At 34.2% G+C, this 24,997-nt stretch overlaps 1 protein-coding gene and 1 non-coding gene across 4 annotated transcripts in view; one reads left to right on the top strand and one right to left on the bottom strand.

Annotated features, from left to right (window-relative positions):
* Nucleotides 1–24,997, bottom strand: part of ASCC3 (activating signal cointegrator 1 complex subunit 3) — a 301,506-nt gene that overhangs the window by 130,319 nt on the left and 146,190 nt on the right. For all 3 annotated transcript variants that reach the window (XM_032476218.1, XM_032476216.1, XM_032476217.1), the window contains exon 14: nt 3,504–3,638. In XM_032476218.1, the coding sequence (XP_032332109.1) occupies nt 3,504–3,638 (135 nt within the window). The remainder of the gene's footprint in view (nt 1–3,503; nt 3,639–24,997) is intronic.
* Nucleotides 14,069–14,140, top strand: TRNAV-AAC. The gene has a single exon. It is a non-coding gene; the product is annotated as a tRNA-Val (tRNA).

The raw sequence follows: 24,997 nt of genomic DNA, 5'->3' as shown, positions 1-24,997 counted from the left end.
CTAATTCAAATAATTTATTCAACTTACAATTACAATAATAAGAGCAATAGCTTAATAATGAAAACGTCTGCATACATAATGATACATGTCTATGTATAAATGTAAGCTGCTACTACTCCCTGAAGTATGTTCTTACAGAAAATAATGGTTTCTTAAGAAGTATCTTTGTGGGGGAAGGCAAAAAGGAATATCCAGAGTAAATTTCTAAAAGTAGATTTCCATAATATATGTAATATATTATCATTCTTAGAGAGTTTCCAAAATAATTTCATGCATCATTTCACCTGTTGCTCATGGAAAACTCCTAGGATAGGTGTTGTTTACCCCATTATTATTCCATTTGACAGAGGAGAAAGTATGTTTCAGACATGTTTAGGTGTTTAAGGCCACAGGGCTTCTAGAGGTGAAGCCACAACCAGAGCTTTATGTTCGCGTGCCCTCTTGCTTTGGGGCTCATTTGGAATTTCTGGGACACTCCCTTCCCCAGAGAGAACGGGAAGCTCTTTATAGCTAAAACTACTCTTGGGGAACTTCACTTTCCTTTTCCTATTTTCCTGTTTCAGTGGACAATTTGGAAATATAGATGATTTTTCAGCTGGGAGTGAATTTGATATTAAAGATGGGAATGGATTGAGGAGTCCTGAAGTATAAATGTTACTTACTGGGAAGAAAAGACTCATTCTCAGCTGTGGCTAAGGCATGGAAATAGCCTATACACACACATACACATACCCCGCCCACACACAGAAAAGGAGTTCTCATCAGAGTTTTATCTATTATTTACTAGCTACAGTGTGCTGAATAAAACTGTGAAGAAAAGCTTTTAAAAACCATACTTGGTGAGTCAGGGATTGAGACGGTTACATTAAGCACTTAGGGGGAAAGCAGCACAGAGACACAGTAGGGATTTAGCTGCCTTTCCATTAACAGGAGTTAGGAGTCTCCCACCACAGCAAATTTACCTTCTAATTTTATTTTAATGCTTTGAGTACTTAATTTCCCATTTTTCAAAAACATAAGAAATATCTCCTGTCATCATGGTAATAGCTTTCTTAGTACTGCCAGAATGTTAATCCATTCAAGTTCAAAAGGCACTTCAACAAATAAGGACAAACATACAACTTGCACTGAAGAATAATCTAAAATTCTGGATCTTTGAGAAAACATTTAGAAAGATTACCTTTTGTTATAAAATAACTTCCACTGTGGAGGGGCCAACTGTTTTGAATCTCTCTTTAGGAGAAAGAGGGATACAGTTCGGCTAAAGTAATGTTCCTTTCTTTTACTAAAACAAACAAACAAAAAAACTCAAAGCCCTAAAGTCAGACTGGGTTTGATATGTTTGCTTTTGAACAAACAGGATGCACTGTACTGATGGGGTAGACTTTAGAGTCAGACTGGTTCAAATTACAGCTCCACTTATTACAGGGGAGTCTCTGAGAACTTTATTCTGTCTTCTCAGTTTCCGTATCTGCAAAATGGTGATAAGAATCTTTCAAGGAAAGAACAGTGGTAGAGATCAAATGAGAAAATTAAAGTGAGAACATCACTTATGTTTGTCTCCAAGGAACAAAGGCAAAAAAAAAAAAATTGATTTTGGGGTACCTACTATCAGCTGAATACTGTATTAAAGAATATAATGGTGAACAGGACAACGTTTCTTGAAAACATGTACTTATTAATAAATGTCTGTGGAATCCATTCAGAATCAAAATCAAGTATAATAAAAATACCTAAAAGAGATATAATAAAATGGCAAAGGATTTTCAAGTCTACTCAACTGTAACTTTCCATTTCTCCATGTTTTTTTTCAGCATAGTGATCTGTGATTGTGTGTTTGGTGACACTACCTTAATTAAATAAATAAATATTATTTTGAAAATGTCTCTACATAAATTATTTCTATATGCTTTAGAATATTTCATGCTATATTTGAGTTATATTTGATAGATGCTGTATCAAAAGATAATAATAATACTAACCCACATCATAGGTTGTTGAGAGCACTGAATGAGTTATAGAAAGCAATGAAAACAATGCTTGGTACGAGTACACTCAATAAATACTGAATATTATTATTGTAACAATTAGATAATAAACCTGCCTGATGTAGAACAGCAGTAATTCTCAGAACTGAGAGGTACAAAATAACCAGAAAACCACAAGGTGGCTCTCAAGGCTTGGCTTTTAAACACAATAGAGTTCTGTATTTTCAAAGAAATGAAACAAGACTCAAGAATGCCGACCTAACTTTCCAAAGCTGCTCATAAATTCATAATTAATAAATAACTGGAAGAATGCAAAGCTGCATAATAAGCGGTAGGTAATAGAAAATTTTATAAAGCAAAAAAAATGAAGAAAATGAATACATTTTGTAGTTAAACTGAAAGAGAATATGACATTCAAAACAACTAGCATCAGATTATCATAGTCAGAATTTAAAATACCAATAGAAAACAGGGAAGTTTATAGCACAACCCTAACAACTAAATACATAAAATGGCACATAAGGTGGTAAATGTGAAGTTGCAGAGTACAGTGTCTGGCAGCTGTTCAGCAAGTATCAGTTCAATCTTATGTTATACATAGAAAATATCACTGTCAGAGATTTTTTTATTTGAAAATTTATTGTTTATAACTTTAAATCAGGGCAAATTTTTCTGCAAAGGGACAGAGAACGTTTTGGGATTTGTGAGCCATATAATCCCTGTATCGACTACTGATTCTGCCCTTGTGTTTAAAAAAAGCAGTTATAGAAAATAAAGGAAGGGTTTTGACTATTTTCCAGTAAAACTTTAATTATAAAATGCCACCTTTGGCCCTTGGGCTGTAGTTTGCCCACTCTTGATGTAAATCATTATTTGGTATAATTAAATAAAACCCTCTGTAAATCTTGGAACACTATCAATACCCAAATTACCTAGAGATGTGCTTCTCAAGCTGAAATGTGCATAAACCACCCAGGGATCAAGCTGAAATGCAGATTATGATACGGTAAAGCTCAGGTAGGGCCTGAGGTTCTCCATTTCTAATGAGGAGACAGGCTTTTCAAGTCCTCTGAGTACATACCGAGTAGCAAGGCAGCTGTTCTGAACCTTTTTGGTTTCAGATTTTTACATACTCAAGAAAGAGCTTTTGTTTATGTAAGTTGCATCTGTCTCTAGTAATCTTATAAATTAAAAAAATTATCTGTTATATCTTTAAAAGAACAATAATCCATAAGATGTTAACATATTTCATAGAATTTAATTGCATTTTATGCTTTAGCTATATTTTCAAGAGCAGGATTAAACATTACAATTATAACCAGATAGAAAAAAGTGATCATTGAACGCGTCATGCATTGGGATTCTTTCAAAGTCAAGAAAAAATTCAAGATTATAACAGGATAAAATTACCTTCTTGAATATTGAAGATCATGGTGCTTTCCTATATAAAACATCTGGTATACCTAGCACATTATGTGATTTAGTTCTTGTATTGTAATGTCGTTTGCTCCCTACCTGTTTTTCTGCATGCCCATATTCAGGTCCTTGAGTAGGTAAAAAGTAGGAAATCTGGCCATTATTCTTTGCTCTTTCTATTAGAGACATAGCTGTTCTTACAGTGGCATTTCTAGCATGTACAAACACCATCACCTAAAATAAAGAAAAGAAGTTTATTTAATATTCAAATTCATTCAAAGATGGCTTAATACTAGTCTGGAAATCACCCTGTATAAACAACTGTTAATTTTTCAAAATAAAACCCCCAGTTTATGAATTCTCCAACATTTGATTATTTTAGAACAAAGTGTATATATAGGATAAAGTCAAGTTAAGTAAAACTCAATAAACACGGCTTTATTTATTTTTAGCCTATAAATTGGCAGAGGTCAGAATAAAATTAATGGATTATATAAAATGTGGAGTTTAATTTGTGCATTTCTCTTTTGAAGACATGAGTCATTAGCATAATCATATATTATAAGGACAGAGTATAAAAATATACAAAGAGTCTTATTTCATAGTCAATGAAATTGCTAGTATCATAAAGATGTTTAAAGAAATTGAAAACAATAAAGAACATTCTTCCTTGGACAAAATCATGTCGAAAAACAACCATTTAAAATAGAGTTCAGGGGGCTGCTGGCAGTGAAAAAGCTCCCAGAGAGGTATTTGGAATTTTCTGTTGTGACATACCTTCCTGTGGAATTATTCACAAAGCGACTGTGGAAATCTGAATTAGGGGGAAGTTGAGTGTCTGGATGCTTTGTCAAGAAGTGGAAAAAAAGTCTTTTCAGATACAGTAGGCAGGCAGAATGTGAAGGCAAATTAAGAGAATAAAATAAGGGAGTGCTAGCAGTCTGCATTTGCTGACTATCAGGGCCTGCCTTCTCTCCGTGATGTTTCTTCTTTGGCTTCCACTCCCCCTGCTCCCTCTCTCCACAGCTCAACCCCAGCCTTCCCAAAGAGCCTTTACTAAATTCCTAATTCTTGCCTCTCTTCCCAGTATCCATATACTTCTGTCAATCATGTTGTCCTAGAAGCTGGAATTTGGGTGTTATTTGCAGGCTACACATTTAGAAGGACATGCAACAGATTATTTTTAGTCAGGGAATTACTAGGCTCAGCAAGCTGACCTGAGGAAGAGAAGATCATTTTGAGGATGGACGAAAGTGAAAAAGGGACGGAGGCTGGGATTTCACCAGAAAGGAGACAGAGCGACACAGCTCTAGAGCACATGCTGTGTAATTAACCTACAGTAATCTTTTTTTTTTAAACATTTTTTATTGATTTATAATCACTTTACAATGTTGTATCACATTCCAGTGTAGAGCACAAGTTTTTAGTTATACATGAACATATATATATTCATTGTCACATTTTTCTCTCAGTGAGCTACCATAAGATCTTGTGTATATTTCCCTGTGCTTTACAGTATAATCTTGTTTATCTATTCTACATTTTTGAAATTCCAGTCTATCCTTTCCCACCATCTGCCCCCTTGGCAACCACAAGTTTGTATTCTATGTCTATGAGTCTGTTTCTGTTTTGTATTTATGCTTTGTTTGTGTGTTTTTTTTTCTTTTTTTTTAGATTCCACATATGAGTGATCTCATATTATGGTATTTGTCTTTCTCTTTCTGGCTTACTTCACTTAGAATGACATTCTCCAGGAGCATTTATGTTGCTGCAAATGGTGTTATGTTGTCAGTTTTTATGGCTGAATAGTATTCCATTGTATAAATATACCACATCTTCTTTATCCAGTCACCCATTGATGGACATTTAGGCTGTTTACATGTCTTGGCTATTGTAAATAGTGCTGCTATGAACATTGGGGTGCAGGTGTTATCCTGAAGTAGGGTTCCTTCTGGATATATGCCCAGGAGTGGGATTCCTGGGTCATATGGTAAGTCTATTCCTAGTCTTTTGAGGAATCTCCATACTGTTTTCCACAGTGGCTGCACCAAACTCTGCATTCCCACCAGAAGTGTAGGAGGGTTCCCCTTTCTCCACAGCCTCTCCAGCATTTGCCATTAACCCACAGTAATCTTATAATTAACTCACAGTCATCATAAAATCAACCCATAGTAACTTGTCAAGGGGAATGTTTCACATATGGGATCTGATAAAACTCACAGTAGAGCAAAACCTCTGATAACAATCATTCAAGAAACTGGAATACTTAAATAACCAATATTCTTTTAGGGTGTATTCAAAGTAAAGGAGACTAGATAATTTGAAGAAGAACAGACATTCCTCAATAAAAATCTCCCAAAACGGAGAAAATAAAACAAGCATTGTAAGTCACCTGAAGATGTTTACCATAAGTTAATCACAGCCTTTGAGGCTATAAAGCTTGAGATTTCACACTTTATCAGAGCTCTAACTTACTCTCTGATACTAATGCATTCTGAAAAGAAACATGATCATAAGAATATTTTAAGGAGTACAATAATAAAATTTATTTCAGAAAGTTTCATGGATACTTAGAAAATTCTTTTGTTTTCCTTATTTTCAACTTAAGAAAACTCAAATCTGATTTTTATAGGCTCTATAGCTTTCTGGGGAATTATCCTTACCTCATAGGATGTCAAAAGACTGCCATTTAAGCTCATTAAGATATCGTCATAATTATTGACATAGCTGTCTAATATTATGTTAGATAGAAAATCCTGTTAACTATGCCCCAATGAAGCTTCACCAATTCAGAAGCTGTCAAATTCTACCATCCTTTGTAAAATGTATTGATATTTCAACTGTGAGTTTCCTTTTAAAGGGTAAGGCAGATTTTTTTCTTTTATATAAATTTGATTACACACAAAGCTTTATCCCTAACATTAAATTTTACAAAAATCTCAATTAAAATGAAGTTACTTATTATTTTATTAATTTATTCATTCATTCAAGCATTTCTGAGGATGCAGTCACTACCAAATGCTGAGAAAACTGCTATGAAAAAGAGACAAGGTCTCTGCCCTCATGGAGATGAGAATCGTGCATGATGGATTAAATGAGCACAAAATAATTTTTACTTAATATAGATTCACTGGCCATGTATTTGTAGAATACTGTTGAAAGGAAAGATATGAAAATGGATAAGACATGGTCCCTTCTTCCATACAATTTAAGGAGGAAGATAAAACTGCAGACATAATTTAGGAAGCTGACCTAGAAGATGGATGGAGTGTGGATAACACAGGAATGCTAAACATGGAGCTAGCTGGTCTCCTTCCTTCATCCATGCCAAGATATTACACATACTTATTGTGTGCCAAGCAGTGGACAAAGCACCAGGGATACAATGATAAATATGTTCCAAGGCACCAAATTGGAACACTGCTATTATGGCAAAAAAAACCCACCAGGAATCCGTGCCACCTGGCTGTAGAAGCAGGGTGCAATCTGAATGGAGGAGGCTACAGCAGTATATAGAGTATTTATCCTTGGTAATTTTAGTGTGTTAGCTTGAAGAAGTAGGTTCTCTTTCAAAATTTCTTACTCTGACGCCCAGGGACCACTTCATCAGAATCACTGCGGGGGCTTGTTAAAATAGATTTCTGGATCCTCCTCTAAAACCAAGAGAGTAAAAATATGTAGCAGTGGGGTTTAAAAATTCAATAATTAACAACTATTGGGATCACCACTGTACTACTACTGAGTGAAATTAGTTAATGATTACCACCGACTTAGCTTTCTTCTTCTAAGACAAAAGAAGTTTAAAATAAAACATAAATAAAACCACCATTACAAAGACCCCCTAATACCTCATCTTTATTTACCTATACATATGAAATATGAGGGATTATTAGGATATTTTATGTAACCAGTATAGCCCCAAGAAAATTTTCCAGATGGGCTAGGGTTTTATAATACAACCAAATTTCTGTTCTCCATAATTCAAATGCCACATTATGTAAATCCTCTGAAAATAACAGATATGGAGAACATACGGGAAAATAAAATATGACCCTAAATCTTCATTAATTATTTCAGTCTGACTTGTCAACTTACCATTTTGCAAATTATTTTCTACTGCAGCCAAGAGAAATATTAGTTACAACTTAAAGCAGCAATTTCTTTTTATTAAAGAATCCATCATGTCTTGTTCAGTAAAATAAACTCTTTTTCTTATTAAGAATTTTCTGTCTAGAGGCTCCAATAGCAGCCATTACAAGGTTTTGGGTCTCTATAAACATACTTGATTTTATGGTTTGTTAATTTGGTTAATTAATTTAAACAGACTCATATGAAAATTATAACTAACAGAGAGGACAGCACTGTTTCATTTGGCAGAAATAACTCCAAATTAATCTTAGAAACGCTGCTGGTAACAAAACAGCAGTTAAGTGGGCATGTGTCATTAAAATAAGATTAGAACAGTAGATTCAAGTATATAATGTTAGTAAATTTTAAGTGTTTTATAAAGCTGATTCTGTTTTTACTTGAGGTCTGTTAGGTTACTGCAATTAAAAATATTTCACGAATTTTTTTTAGTTTAAAAATGTACGATGGAATGAGTCCTCGACTAGGAAAGACAGTATGTGAATCTGAGTTCTGGTGCTGATATCTGAGTTGCCAAAAAGTGTCCTTCAAATGAGATGCTTTTTAAAATTAATGGAAAGTAGAAGCTCAGATAATGATCACTCAAAAAACCAAAATGCTAAAGTAATGGATACTGTTTCAGCACATTCAAAGGAGAGGACATACTACTTTAAAAAGGACAAAACTTCTATTTTGAAATATTGTTAAACAGCAGTGTGATTTAGAACAAACTATTTAATCTCTTTGATTCTTACTTCCCCTAGCCCATAGATAGTTACTACTGAAGAATATAGTGCAAGTGAAACACCACATTCAGTAAAACAACAGCCCTCAAATTGTAGAATGAGTCAAAATCACCTGGCAAGCTTATTAAAAACACAAACTGCTGATCCTTCCCTTTACCCCCCTTTCTAATCAAGTAGGCCTCAGGCAAGACAAGAATTTGCATTTCTAACAAGTTCAAGGGGATGCTAAAACTCTTTATACAGGAGCTTGGAGACCCTTAGACAAAGCTGATGAGTATTAATACCATTACAAGGGTAATAAACATTAATAAAATTAACTTGACCTAAAAGACTAAATGGTTAGATCAGTAAATGACTATTATAAATTGATACCTATATAAACATTTATTCCTCATTTCTGCAAGTGTGTGTGTATCTAACACCAACAAAATAGTTGAAAAGAACACTTATTCTTTAACAACATTTGTAAGATGTTGTTTTATTCCCAGATGAACTGGGAATGAAAAAATTAATAGAAATACTTTAGTCTGAGGTTATTTTTAAAACAGGAGGGAGGAGGCCAAAGATTCATTGTGAAATCTTGAATAAAATTCTCTTTCCTAGAAATTTCCACTAAGAAGGAAAACTAAGAATTGAAATACCTGAAAAAGATACAACAGCATAGCAGTTAGGTGTCCCACAGGAAATGTTGCTGAGGAATAATGCTCTACAATATATGGCATTGCCTACTGCAGTGGTTAAAGGACAAGACTGGAGGGTGAGGAGGTTTATGTCCCACTAACTATGTTTTCTCTCTAACCAGCATAGCCATTTATTTGTCTTGCTCTCAGTTCTTCCCAACTTTCTTAACCCAGGATTTTCAGGAGAATTAAGCCCTAAGGACCTAAAAAAATAGTGATTCTAAGTGTGTCCCCATATATGTATATATATCTTGTAATAACCTATAATGGAAAAGAATCTGAAAAAGAATATATATTCATATATGTATAAATGAATCACTTTGCTGTACACTTGAAACTAACACAACACTGTAAATCAACTACACTTAAATTAAAAAAAAGTGTCCCCATAACATGAGCAACAGCATCCCCGAGGAACTTGTTAGAACTACAAATTAATAGCCCACTCTACATTTTATCCAAAAATTCTGAGGGTGGGACCCAGCAATCTGGTTTAGTAATAAGCCCTTCAGGAGATTCTGTTGTAAGTTAAAATTTGAGGCCCAGTGTTATGGCATCCATTGTAAGTAAAAAAAACCCACAAAAAACCAAAAACCAAAAACCAAAAACAAAACACCCCAAAACCAAACCAAAACAAAAGCCAAAAAAACCTGTCTGTGCATTTAGAATGGTTCTGGTAAGTACTAACTTTGGGAGAACTGAGAAAACAGTAAATAATTTTTTAAGGTCTATGGTTTGAATGGGTAGTACCACTATAGGTATAATTCAGACTTATATATCACGGGGCATGTAGACAACAAAACAGACTTTTATTGCTGTGGTTATGATACCCTGTCTGTGATATCAGGTACATGCAGTTTTAAATCATTCTGATTGCTGTGAGTCAGTTCTTAGTTTAGGCCTGCCAGTACTGACCAGCTAGACAGGTCATCTGAAGATCTTTTTCTATCAATACACAATTTCTTCCTTAATTCTTTCATTTGCATTACTTAGAAATACCGTAATTTATTTAACTGGTCCTTGTTTAATAGACATTTATGCTGTTTACAATCCTTTCTTATTTAAAGCTATGCTGTAATAAATAATTCTGTACACAAGACATTTCTCCCGTTTGTGAATATTTTCATGGAAGTGAAATTCTGAGTCAAAGTAATATAACCACTGAACTATGTCCCTATTGTGGATATTGTCTGTTTTATTATTGGGCATTTTTTTTCTTCTCAATTTGTAAGTGTTGTTACAATACAGAAGATAGTATGTTTTGTCTTTATATTGCAAATATTTTGTTCTAGTCTATGCTTCATCTTTTGACTCTGATATGGTATCTTATTTAGTACAGAAATAGTTCATTTTTCTTTAGATCTGTCAGGATTTTTCTCTATGACTTTGGGGAAATTTATAGGCAAGAAAGTGAAAATAGTCATAAACATGTGAAAAGGTGCTGAACTGCAGTAACACTGTGTGGCTTTGGAAATCCAATGGTGGGTACAGAGTTGGATTTTGCTCCGGCACGCATGCACACACAAGCAGATCTGAAAGATATCTGCAAAGATATCCACAATATAATGCTACACACAAAAAATCAAGTTGAAAATCAATTTCCATAGTATTATCCTGAGTGTGTGTATACATATATAGTATGTGTGTGTTTAAAAATAGAGAGATATGGATGGACACCAACCAAATTAGTTACCTCACAAATGAAAATGGGATGGGGGATAAAAATATAATGTTTTCTCTGTATATCATGTATTTCTTGTCTTACCCAATGAAACAAAATAGTTTCATAACTAAATATATAAGTTATATTGAAGAGGAGAAATGATCAGTAATGATAATGAAGTTGTAATGGTACATTTATAATGTACCATTGTACTAGTATATTTGATATGATTATTTTATTGCTAAAGGATTTATGGTGTCAAAGTAAAAACGTATTTTAAAATGAACTTAGAAGAGTGGTGGTACTTTTGATCTAAGTGACAAGTTTATCTTGTTTTAGTTTACCTGGAAATGCTTTAAAAGAAAAGAGAGACGTGATCTAACAGAAGAAAATAAATAGCATTTCAAGGGAGGGTATACAGAAGCCAAAGGTACAGAGAAGAGAGCAAATGCACATGGATTTGGTGAATACAGGCTTTTGGCAGAAATGGACATGCCGAAAGAGGAGCAATGATAGCTGGAAAGGCAAAACACAACCTCAGTATAAAATCTATACTAAGAAAAAATTCATTCAAGACTCAGAAAAAAAAAGATACCACTAAAACCGATACTTGAAAAAGTATTTTTATGTTAGAGGAAGATTTTAAACTGAGCAATTAAAGAGAAATGCCATCATCATGGAAAAATCATGAATTTTTGTAAAGGAATATACATTACATGATGATAAAGAAAATATGACTCAAGGAAGTGTAAGAGAAAATGGTAGATAAAACAGAAAAAAACCCTAAAGATGATTTTGGAATTGTAAATTGATAGAACAATGGACAGGACAATTTTAAAACGATGGGCTTATTAAAAGAAAAAAGGGGGCTTTTTTTTTTTTTTTTTTTTAATGAAGAGTGAAGATGAGCGAAAAAGTACTCAGGGAGGAATCCCTGAGAAAGAGTTAGTATAACCGAAACAGATCGTATAAAAGAAACTTTGATTTAAACATTTAAAAATATAGCTTTGTAGACACTGAACTACTTGAAGAACTGGTACAAATTCATAAAACTCATTTAAGAAAGAGAGAAAGAGAGGAAGGAAGAAGAAAGAAAGAAAAGAAAAGAAAAGAAAAGAAAAGAAAAGAAAGGAAAAGAAAAAAAGAAAGAAAAGAAAAAAGACAAGAAAAGAAATCCTTATACTTACATGGGTGGAGATGATGCCACTATAATAGTTAAATTAAAATAATAAAAATCTCCCTCATGATTCCAGGTACAAGTGATACTTTATTCTTTTGAGCATCCAAAGAATTCATATGGCCCTCTCTTAAGCATTTATCACTTAACTACCATTTATTTCTATTTTTGTGCTTGATTTAGCTCCTCTGTGAGTCTGCAATCATCCAACATTACATGACAGGCACTAGGGATATTGCAGTGGGTGAGCGCAGCCTGCACTTGCCCCTGTGCTTACAGAGCTAATATCTAGTTACTGTGGTACCCGACTGGAGTCTAGGAACATGATGAACACAGAAGCTGCCATTCATTACATGAACAACCACAGGAAGGCACAACTAAGGAAAAAAAGGAAGAAAGGAAAGCATAATCTAAAAATTAACTGGGGTCTTCTCTCAAAGTTAGCAAATTCCTTGATTTAAAGACCATGATATTCCAAGTTTCTTCATTATTGGCCTATTGGCCTCAGGGTATCATCTCTAAATCCATCCTGTTGTTCAAAACCACCATGTATTTGTATGTTTCAGGCATTTATCTATGTTTTACTTTACTCAGTTCTCCTGCCAACTTCATCTGTGGAAATTCTGCAAACCTTTAAGGCCTAGTACTAATGATTCTTTTCCAATCTCTCCAGGGAAAATGATCACTCCCACAGAAACTCTGTTCATACTTGTGCCTTGTGTAATCTGGAGATGTACACAGATCTCTCCACTGTTGTTAATAATTACTAGGACTAGTAATAAAAGATATGATGTATTAAGTGCATCCTATGTGCTAGGCCCAGTACTAGGTGCAGGCATAGTCATCTTACTATTAACAACACAGTTAGGGAGGTAATTCTATTAGTATTTTACAGAGGAGAAAATTGAAGCTCAGAGTTGTAACGTGCTACTCATTCAAGAGCAGAACAGAGAATTAACCTCAGATTTGATATTCCAAAGCCTACGTTCTTTCTACCAAGTTACATTCCCTCTTTGGGTGTTGCCTGAGGGCAAGTTTACATCTTACTAATTTTGAGGTCTCTTTTCATCTCCCATACCACTCTCCCTGCTATCACCCACAATCAGTGGGCACTGAATAAATGACTACTGAAATCCCAAAGTTAAAAATGGTCAGCTTTGTATACCAGAAATTGACATAACATTGTAAACTGATTATAACTCAATTAAAAATAAATAAATAATAAATAAACAAATAAATCAGTCAACTTTGACAAAAAACATTTATTTTTAGCATATTTTTGAGCCAAGATATGAATTTAAAAGTTTATAAACCATAATAGGATATAAGAAGAGTTAATACTTTCACTGATGCCTTTTATTAGAATATGGGGTATGAAGCTAATTTCCAATTATTCAACTAGATAATTAATTTTCCTGGATAGTTTTATTTACATTTATTAGCAAACATTCCACTGATATTTAATAAACTAAAATTGCTACTGCTTAGTCTTTTGATACTATTGTAAAGCTATGAGTGTACAGTTGGCCCTTGAACGACACAAGTTTGAACTGGGCAGGTCCACTTACATGTGGACTTTCTTCAATAGTAAATACTGTTACAAGACTATATGATCCACAGCTAGTTGAATCCCACGCAGACCCGCTGATCCAGAGGAAACAAGCATGTAAAGGAATTGTGTACACGAAGGGCCGACTGTAAGGTATAGGTGTATTTATGATTGGGGGGAGGGGGAGGTCAGCACCCTTAACCCCCAAGTTGTTCAAAGGTCAACTGTATATTTTAATTCCATTGCAAAGTTCAAAATTTGGATTTTAAAAAGAAACAACTTATACAATGAGCTATTTTAAGAGCATCTTATAAAAAAATTCTCGACTTTGAAGTCAAAGGTATTTCCTAAACCAAAGGTACTTATTTAGATTTATAATGAATCAAATTACTTAAATTCATTAACCAAAATAATGTTCTACTGATAGACATGAATAAAGAAAGCATTTTTATATTTTATAATAGAAAATTTGATACTACTGTATTATTTTAAATTGAAGTATAGTTGATTTACAATGTTGTGTTAGTTTCTGGTGTACAGCAACACTACTATAAATTATATCAATAAAACTATTACTATTAAAAACAGGACTAAAATAATAAATTTTAAAATTCTGTATTTTATTAATCATGAGTATAATAACTAGCATTTATTATCAGATATTCCTGCCAACCAACTGCATTACTAAAGAATATTTTTCAGTTTAAACAGACTGAGGTAGGGGGAGGGTATAGCTCAGTGGTAGAGTGTGTGCTTAACATGCATGAGGTCCTGGGTTCAATTCCCAGTACCTCCTTTAAAAAAAAAAAAAAGAGACACCCGGTTAAAGGTCTATCAGATACACAAACTACCTCAAACAGGGTTAATTTATCTTGTCTTAGCTATATTAGAAAACTGTATAATTCACTGACTAGTCTTCATGCATTAAATTATGCAAATAAACCAAGGAAAGTAATGTAGGGTAGAGAGAAGTGGTTCCACAGCTCCAAGCTGTGTAATTAGATCTACACTTGGCAGTTCAGAGCCACCTCTGGACTCTTCACGCTGAGAATCTGCAGTACTTCTCAAGAAACCTAAGCTTTTAAAGTGATAAACAGATTCAGATTATCATTACTGAATTACATTTAGGGCATTACCCTGAATGTGAAATACATTCTTCATCAATTTCTCTGAAGGAATCATTTTAATATTTATCCGTTTCTATGTTTCAGTTGTAGGGAGCTTTAATTGTTACAGTTGGTTAAAAGAAATCCATAATATTTTACATCTTCTAAACCCTAAAAGTTACTTGTTACCAAAATGCACAATAATTAAAAAAGAGCAACCTTAGAGGACTTAGTGTCCTTATGTACCATGACAGCAAAAATACGTATCATCACATTTCTAGCTAAGCCCACCATAAAAAATATCATCAATCAGTTCACCATATATCGGACATCATACAATATCCTTAGAAGTGCAAGACAGTTATATTTCAGTATGGTCTCTAAAACATTAAGACCACAAAAAACAGAGAAAAAAGTAGAGTTTTTAAAACATAATTTAAAAATGGTAAGTATTTTGAATGCATGTATGTTTGCTATAAACTTTTTAACATAATTAAGAATGTTTTCTTAAGCATTAAGGGGCTGTGGAAAGGTGTACCTCCTGCTTTCTGGCTCAGCCCTAGCTCGCAGGGGTGGTACAGCATTTTCAGCTACAAGCTTGTCTTATCATATATGCAAATCCATTACTTCATCCTTGACTTGAGCAATGGAGGAGATTCATAGCTGCCTGGTGAACAAAAGACACTACATTTGAAAACTTCTAAGCTACCTCATTGAGCCAGTATATCCAATTAGGATTGTGCCTGGTATTCGAGGCCCATGAGGGAAAAGCTACAGGTTTGCTTAGTCCAATGTATACACGACGAAGCGGAAGACCAATTCCCACCTCTACATGAAAAGCTAAGCTGATAACTCCATAAGTGAAAGATCAGTCCACTTAGTATCACCATAAGAACAGAAACTACTAATCTTTATGTAAACTGTGAAAAGCTAATGCTGTAGGACAGTGGTTTAAAAACTTATTTTGGCTGTGGAATTCTTTTTTCACCAAACTCTTTTGCAGCTCGCCATATTAGAAAAAAGGCTGAAGCTATGTGAGTGGTCCTGAGAGACCCAAATTTCGTTTCTGCCCCCCAGACAGCACACCTCCCCCAGCTGAAGGCCAGCACTTGCTGCAGCACTTCGGGGCACGCTGGAGCAGTCAGAAAATACCCGCTGTGACAGAACACCCCTCTAGTGGAAAGGAACTGCTCAGAACCGTATTTCCTTTTTATTAAAAATGGTTGAGAATTCTAAAAACTCAAATCTCTTTCATTCTTCTGGATATTTTGGGGAAAGAAACCAGTGGAAATATTCATTTAAGAAATAAAATACTTTCATTGGTTTCTAAATACTATTCTCTACCCCAGGTTTGCTTGTAGAAATGATTAATTAGAAATGATTAATTCCAATTCTGGGACAGGGGCATGTCCAAAGGACAAAGAAGTCAGCTTGAAGAGGCTCCCAACTGCCAAATTTGGGCTAATATAGTCATCAGAGTAAATAATATAATAATGGATTATGACCCTTTGAATAAAACAAGAATCTGAAGTCCACAGGAATAAGTGGGGAGAAAGGAAAAGCTCCTCCTTACATACAATGGAATGAAAGGAAGAATGGTGTTAGAAAATCACTAAAAGATGCTAAAATGAGTAAGTGAAAGTTTACTGTGAAATCTGTACATTTACATTTCATGTGTAATTACCTGATTAACCTTTCTCTCATCAGATTATAAGCAACACTAATGCAGAGTGTATCTTCCTGTTTCGTGTCTTCAACACAGTATCTGGCACACACTGGCTATTCAGTAAATACTTGCTAAATATTACCAGTATTGCCTTAGTTTAGTCTTAAAAACTACCTTCATTCTGCTTGATACCTAAAATTGGAGATTGATGACCCCCAAGCTACAAGGAAAGTGTAGTAGTTTCTATATTTGGCACTCTAACCACTGCAGCTCTTACCTTAACAAGACAAATAGACTACAGAAACAGATCCAAAGTTATGAGCCATTCTCAGTAATTTACAAGCTTATAAATCCAGAATTCTATTTCCATTTTAAATTTCAGTCTACATTACACATATTAAAAAAGTATAAGCATTACTGATTTAAAAAAGTTCATATAGACACACACATAAGCGAAACTTTCAAGGAACATTATATTGAAGTCAATCTACTTGTGAAGATTAATTTAATAATGAAGGAATTTAAAGATGAAGTTCTAAAAATCCAAGCACTGTGAATTCATGCTTTGTCAAAGATGTTCTCAGATATGACTGAGCCAATCTGACCCAAAGTACACTGCTCCTAGTTAGTCCCCATAGTACAAACATAGACCACCTTAATTTACTGGCGGACCTAGGTCAATCCAAAAAAAGACTGATAAGCCAGAATAAATAATATTTCAATACATAACAGCATCACACACAGAAAAATATTTTACTGACCCCCAAGACAGTCCAAGTTGCATTGACATTTGTTATTGACAGCCCCAAAATAGCAACATCTATTCTGTAGAGTAAATTAAGCAAGACCAGCTAGTCTATTACTATGCAAATAAAATTCATTAGTGAGCTAACAATTTCATTTCTACAGATGCCACTGGACTTGAAGGCCTATTATTATTCAACATTATAAGATGTTCTGGACTGAATCTAATTTCAGTAAAATAACAACATAAAAATGTATTTTTAAGATTTCTATCAGTATTTTTCACTTATTTTCTTGGACAATAATCACTACTTATAATTCCTAAACATCCAACTGTGCATTTAATATTCTCAAGTAACACATTTGAATAGATTCTCCCTAAAAGAATATGCTTTTTCTAAATTTACTTGAGAAGAAGTCCCACTAAGCCAATATACTCTCAATAAAATTTACTAGCTAGACTAGTTAAAACTGTACTGCTATAAAGGGAAAATCACAAAGTTGTAATTTCTCTTAGATTGGCTCTTAACTGTCTCCATGTTTTTAGGCTGCTCTCATTTGTGTTTACAAAATGAAAAACTCCACAAATCTGTATTGTACTCTTCAACTGACCCTTTTCACTGATGGGGAAAATAAAGTATGAGAAAGGAAAACAAGAAAAAAAAAAAAAACCCTCAATTTATCTATAAACCCAAGTTAGGATAGTTATACCACACTTAAAAGAAGAACTACATTGCAATTTACCATCCATTAAGCCATTTTAATTTATTTGGCCTTTCTCCATATCATTTCAAAAAAACAGTTCCAAGACAGAGAAAACCAAATACCAAAAAAAATTGAGATTGAAGTCCATGGAGAACAGGACATAAGAACTACTGAAGAGAGTACTAGGTAAGGGTAGAAAATTTTTTACAACTCAGACAGCGCAGCAGACTACTATCCTACTGGGATGGTTTAGGAGAGTGTATGTCCTTTCAAGATACCTCTAGGTCTTGTTGGAAAAGAATCCTCTCAGAAGTTCTTGGGGATTATACATGGTCAGGGCCTTCTGAGCGGTGGAAATGAAATGCTCTAGTGGCTGAGATGTCTCCACTCCCCTAGAGCCATTTCCTCCCATTCTATAGGTGATAAAGCCTCGAGACTCTTTTCTTATCACTCAAGGAGACATCTGCTTATATTCCGGAGTACAGGCCTCCTCCTCCTTCCTCAGGAGAGGATCTGCTCACATTCCAGAGTGAAAGAGAAGGTCTTTGGGCAGGTCAGTTGGTCTCCTTCTTTGTCTCCTCTCCTCTTCCTTTTCTTCTCTCTCCCATTTCCTCTCCCACTCCTCTCTCAATACCCCCACTTTCCCCACCAAAGGGAAGGATGTACCAGCAACAACTATGTAAGTTTCAAGTTTCATAATTTTGGAGCTTGACTCCTACTGTGCAACCCGCGTGTGCAGAGGTAACTGGTTCTTACCATGTTACTCTGCGAACCTAGAGAGGGGCAACCAACACCATGCTCTGTGAATAAATGTAAGGTCTGCTCCCTATCCTGGTGTCTCTTATTTCTGCTTGTGTGTGTGTGTGTGTGTGTGCGCGCGCGCGCGCGCGCGTGCACATGCACAGTATACAATGAAGTTAGCCTATGGCAAGCTAGCATGCAGGTAGAGTAACAGCTTACACCCGTCACAAGACTTAACAAGTCTCTGACTATATATCAGGAGCAGCCACTAATTTGATGAGTGCTGAACAGTTTGGAAATGTCCATTTTATTTGCCATAATATAGTTACAGCTGTATTTCCCAACTCCTCATTCATAAAATCAAGAAAAAGTGAGAAGATCTGAGCCTATTAGACTCTTCTCTTAAAAACAGAAACATATTTTACAATATTAACTATAGAAACATAGTTTCTTTCTTCCTATCCCTTCCCACTTAAATATGCTATGGCATCAAAAGATTGATAACAATACTAGCTACAGAAAAGACAGTAAAAGTTTGCAATGGTTCATTAAGTTTAAATATTCAACTCCTTTTTTTGCACTTTGAGCAAGTGCACAAATAGCTGTATCAGACTACCTTGGGACACAAAATTTTATGTACTGCTTTAACAAAAAAATACTGTTTGTTCAATTTCATCAAAAGATGGCTACAAAAGTGTAGTCAACAAACGCTTGTGGTGGTAACGAAACTCATCAAATATATCTACCAACTGCTCCTAAGTCCAAATATTAGCTAGAAACCAGTTAATAGAGATTCAATATATCATTTTCTAAAATAAAATAAATAGCTATCAAATTAACTTCTGACAATTTAATATAAAATATTCTGAATAGCTGTCTAGAGAATTTTCCGTGGTGTTATAAATGAAAAATGATTACAAGCAGTCAAACATTGTTTTAGCACTTTCCAATTCTATATTATTATTGTCATTTAAACAATATAACTAAAATAACAGTATAAAATAAACATGTATATAAATTAGGTTTTATTTTCAACAAAACTTTTCTTTTCCTGCAAAACATGCGTTTATACACTGGCTGCATACATAAAGAATATATGCAAAACCCAATAGTTATAGTTGTTCTTATGCAAGACATTCTAGAGGTGTGAAACAAAACAAACTGAGAGGAAAATTATATAATAATATGGCAAAAAAACAAAGTAAGAGGGTAAAGCAACTTGTATTATCCCTACATTTTGCTATTTAAAATATGAACAGGGGCACCAAAGAAGACACAGAGAGTGAGAAAATGGATAGAAATGTGGATAGCTTCCATAAGGGAGTTACACTGATCCAACATATAAAAACAGAGATAATATACAACTGTATAACAGATGAAGGGGATGAGATGAAATGGATGGAGCATAGGCTTTGCTTTCCAGGTTCAAATCTTTATATATGTTCCTTGCTGTTCAACCATGTATCTGATGTAAAGCAAACCAGTTTCAGGAAAATAAAACCACTTGTACTGCTTCCAATTTTATTCCAAGACTATGCACAGTATTATTTTTTTGATCTTTTGGCTAAAGATCTGTAGGTGTATGAAGATAGATCTAAACTTAGTTCATATCCTCAAAATTTCTAAACATCATTTTGGGACAAACTGTTCCATGTGTTCAATCAATTTCTGCCATAATTCCAGGAATCACTGACTACCAACTAACTTTAAAAAACTCAAATGCCTAAAGGTATGTACATACTTGTGTATGACTGTATGTACTAGGGAAAAACTGAATAGTTTCAGGGGTAAGGGTACTTGGGGTGAGGCAAGGTTAGAAGAAAGTTCATTAGCTTTTTCTTTTTACATGTTTACATGTTTGTGTTGATTCACTTGCTGTAAGAGCTTGTAACTTCAGTAATGAAAATCCTCAAAGACTTAAGAAAAAAGTAATGTCAAGAGCAGTGAAGGAAAAATGCAATACTAATATTCCTTATCAAAAAGTATTCCTTTTGCCATTGGAGAGAACATTACAAGGTTAATAAAGAAACTGTTATATATACATAATTTCAAGAATATAATTGAGTACTCTAATGGTAGGCTATAGTTCAGAAAAATGGAACTTTTTCTCTGTTCTCTTAAAAATGTAAAATTTTTAAAGTGTTCAAAAGTTACTCCTCTAGGGCTTAATGAATAGAAATAAAAGAAAGAAATAATATATTAACTTAAAATAACTAGTGGCACAAATGATAGCTATATCATGAAAAATAGCTAAGTCAGATGGGTATTTTATTTTAGGAGAAAATGAGATAATTTAATACTTCTAACTTCTAACAAAAAAGACTATAACTAGATGAAATGATATTAAGAGTAAATGTATGTAATGAAACATTTTTAAGGAGAACACCAACATTCTTTCATTGATCTTTACAGACTACAGGGAGAAAAAAATTCCTTACTTAAGAAGGTAATCAAAGCAATCTTTGATGTCAGTCCACATCTCCAGGTTGTTCTCCCCTCAGTCTGGACATTCGGCTTACTGTGGAAATCATTATTATTTTTTTGATTTTCTTTGAAGCTGGCTACCCCTTAATCCTTTAAAAATAAGTTCAAACTTATGAAGACTACCACATCTCCCATTCACTTATTGAGCACACACTATGTGAGCACCAACTGTGCTCCAGGTCCTGGGGAGGCTGTGATATATGATGAGGAGCAAAGTTAGAGATAGCCCCTTTCCTATGGGACTTACATCTTCCATTGAAAAGTGGCATTAATCAAAAACAGCCAGGAAAAATGTAAAACTATAGATGAAATTGGAAGAAGACATATGCTTGTTATTATGTAGTTCAAGACAGGGAGGTGAAAGAGTCAGGGAGGTTCAAAAAAAAAGGTTTCTCTAAGAAAGATGAAATCTGAAGGATTTTTAGAGGACAAATAAGCAGAGAATAAGGAAGACTTTGTGAAGCAGAGGGAACAAAATTTATGCCAAAGCTAAGGAGTAAGTGGAAGAGTATCTCTATGATGAGGGTCTAAAAGAAGTCCAGGAAGATGGAAGTGAGAAATGAGGGAGAGACATGTATGTGATGAAGATTAAAGGCGGTAATGGCCAAACAATACAGGGACCCCTGAGCCCTTTTAAAGGAGCTTTAAGTATTCATGTGTTGTTCTGAAGCTATATTTTGAAAGGATCATTCTAGCTACCCTGCAGTATACAGAACAGTGGGAGGAAGGCCAGAATGGATGCAGGAAGGGCAGTTAAGAGATAGCTGGAGCAGTCCATGGATGACATGACGGTTGCTTGGACTAGGTGGTAGAGATAATAATGCAAAAGGAGGAGGAGGTAGAAAGAAATGCACAGATTTGAGAGACCCCTAGATTAAATGGACAGGCTTTAATGAGGGATTAGAAATGAGAACACAGGAGAGAGTTGACAAGGGTGACTTTTAGCTTTTGGGCTTATGGAACTAAATCTATAGTCATGACATTTACTGAACCAAAGAATAATGGATGAAATACCACTGGTTTAGAGGGAAAATTATCTAGTTGGTTTGGACATACTATACTCGTGACACCCAAGAGGAGAGGCCAGTCAGGATAACATGGGTCTAAAAGCTCAGAGAAGAGATCTGGGTTGGGAACATAAATATATGGGTTATTCCTATAAAGGTCATAGCTGAGATGGAATGATACAAGAAAGAGTGCTAAATTTTAAAAGGGTCGAGGAATAAGTCAGGTAAAGAAGGAAAAAGCTACAAAGAAAGAAAAAGAATGCCAAAAGAGGTTAGAAGACAGAGGAAAACAAGGAGAGTTTTATGTCACAAGAGCCAGAAAAGAAAGGCACAAAGGAAAAATCAGCATGTTCCCCTACTTCCACTTCTGCAGCTTCTCTGTAATCTGATTAATTTATTCTCATAAGGGAGAGGAAAAGGGAGTTTTGCCTTAAAAATGTTTTTTAAATTAAAGATGTATCAAATTTTGCTTTGCCTTAATATGTAGCTAAAACCCTCTCTGGCTTTCGTGTTTGGAAGGGGAACAGCAGAAGGCCTAGGCTGACAGTGTTTTCCAAGTTTCTGAACTAGGCATGACTGAAATATGCAGCACAGTGATCACAGGATCAAACCAGCAGCTGACAGTGCTAAGAAATTATTGCTCCCGAGCTACACTGTCCAATTTAAAATTTTTGACTGCTAAATATATAATTATAATTAAATTTTCTTTGATGAATTTTCATTATGTCGTAACAGAAATTCTTTCTATGATGGCAACACCCTGTTTTGGCCTTCACTTTAATTAAATGCTGTACACAGATATGCTAAAATCTTACATAGAGAGACGATAAAAAAAAGTTGTAAGCAAACACTATTAATACTGATTAAAAAGTAAAATAGAGAACCCAACAGGACTAAAAACCAGTTTTTGCCTGTGAAATAAGGAGGGATAATAAAATTTCAATTTGAGAAAAGATTCATCAGAGCTTTTTTCTGGTGGGTGGGGAGGGCCCTTTTTTTTTTTTTTTTTTTTCCCAAAAGTAGAGTTTTAGTGAATGCTTCCTTTAGATTTTCTTGTAGTTAAAAACAAGAAATATTTCTTTATAAGTGCCATCTTTAGCAGCAGAGATGAAGGAGAAATATCTTTAATTTTCATCCTAATAATTGTTAAAATGTCTCCCTTTTAAGAATCTTGCTCTTATATTCATTTGGGAATATATCTTAATTTTAGGGAAGGGGACGAGAAAGAAGCACTCAAATAACTTACCAATAAAATCATGTTAGACAAGTTTATGACAGAAACGTTAGTATCAAAAATTAGATTTGCTTGAATCTGGAGGAAGAAAAATTTTTAGGCAAAAGGGCCAAAAGAAAGTTACAGTATTAAAGTTAGCATGGTAAAATTTCTTTCATTTGTACATAATTACTTTTACATAAACTAAAAAGCAACCCTAAGAAACAAAAAGAATTCCCTTCAGATAGTAATAAGTCAAATAAATCCATAACTATTAGTCGATTTTTAAAGGTGGCTTCTTATTAGAAACAGAAACATCTACTAAAAACCTACGAACAATGAAGAAAGAGAAGAGACATTCATTTGAAAAAAGAAAAGCTGATGTTTAGCATTAATCCAAGGTTGAAGATGATATTTTTTTCCCTTTAACACTGCAAAACCTTTTATCCTTGAAACTGGAGGTAGATTTTTGAGTCAGAAGCTATTGATTAAAGATCTTGACATTTTGATAATGTAAAAGAAGAACAAGTTAACTTCTAAATATGCCATCTCTCTGAGGCAGTTTCTAATTCTTTTCCTATCACTGTAACAAAGTTTGTATAACAAGAAAAATCTCAACAGGGTTAAGGCATCAATTATTTTCCCATTCTGTGAGTTACACAGGAGGAGGGGAATTATTAACAGGAATGATAAAGCTGTACTTGCATTTGGTAACGCAAAGAGAAGCTTACAAATGAGACGTCTCATTAGTTTGAGCAGATGTATCAGAATTAAAAGCTGAATCGCCAACTTTTAATTTCCCAATAGCCAAGAAGAGCTTGAAGTCTTGCAGAGTATGACTGTTGAAAAGTCAACATGAAAAGATTTTCTCCATCTGTCATCACACATGCTTGAGTGGAACACAACTGCCTCCTACTGATTTTAATGCTTTTAAGACAAAGCCGCACATGAAATCTATTAAGTACGTGAACACACAAGTTTCGATGATTGGTACATTGAAACCCATGTAATAGTATGATCAGAGAGTATCAGCATGGCTTTTGAACACAAAACTTGCTCTATTTTAATTTAATCTAAATAGAGAGAAACAATTAATTCATTTTTATATGTAAGAGGAAACTGTTAACTGTTAGCATGAAAAGTATTTATTTGCCTGAGAGTTACAGTTCTTTTTTTTTTTTTTAATGGACACATATTTCAGTCTTCTTAGTAATGATCTGAAAAGTAGCTGCTGTGATAAAATTAAACTATTTAGGGAAACCACAACTACAGAGAAAATCCAAAATACTAAACAACCTGAAGGAAAACAAATAAATGAAATCAAGGAAGAATTTTTAAACTACTTGGTGGGGATAAGGGGGCATGAGGAGGTAGCAAGGAAAATTCAATTTGTTTTCTTGGACTAGAATAGAATGACTTATAATTTCTTACTACTATACACTAACTGCTGAGATATATTTAAAGGTCAACAAAATAAAGCTAATGTTTGTGAGGTACACAGCCCCACAAAAAATAACTTAAGTTTCTTATAGGAAAAGCATGGTTACTGAACATGTAAAATGCACTTATGTGCAGTTAGTTATAATTATGACTGAATTCCAGAAGCAAAGCTCTCTATTTGTCTGTGTGTTTCTGTCTTTGTCTCTGTTTTTCTCTCTCCACAAACACACACACAATTTACTGTACTTTTATGTGTACAGCAAAACATTTATACAGTAGAGTCTCTTAAAATGAAGCACATATAGTTAGACCTTTCAGCCATTAGAGTTTGGCAGAATACTATAATTGAAGATGTAATCTGACTTATTTTTTTGAATAAGGCAAAAGATTGTTGAATTATCTATTCTTCATTTTCTGACAGACATATACACACAAATTCATTTGTTGAAATTTATCACTTGAAAACTTATATGAAGACAATTCGTGACTGGGATAACATTATATTCAACTTGAATTATGAGGGGGAAAAACACAACTCAGAAACTCT

Source organism: Camelus ferus, unplaced genomic scaffold (assembly GCF_009834535.1).
Source record: "Camelus ferus isolate YT-003-E unplaced genomic scaffold, BCGSAC_Cfer_1.0 contig298, whole genome shotgun sequence".
Lineage (NCBI taxonomy): Eukaryota > Metazoa > Chordata > Mammalia > Artiodactyla > Camelidae > Camelus > Camelus ferus.
Note: the sequence above shows the minus strand (reverse complement) of the source record. Positions and strands in the feature narration are given on the sequence as shown.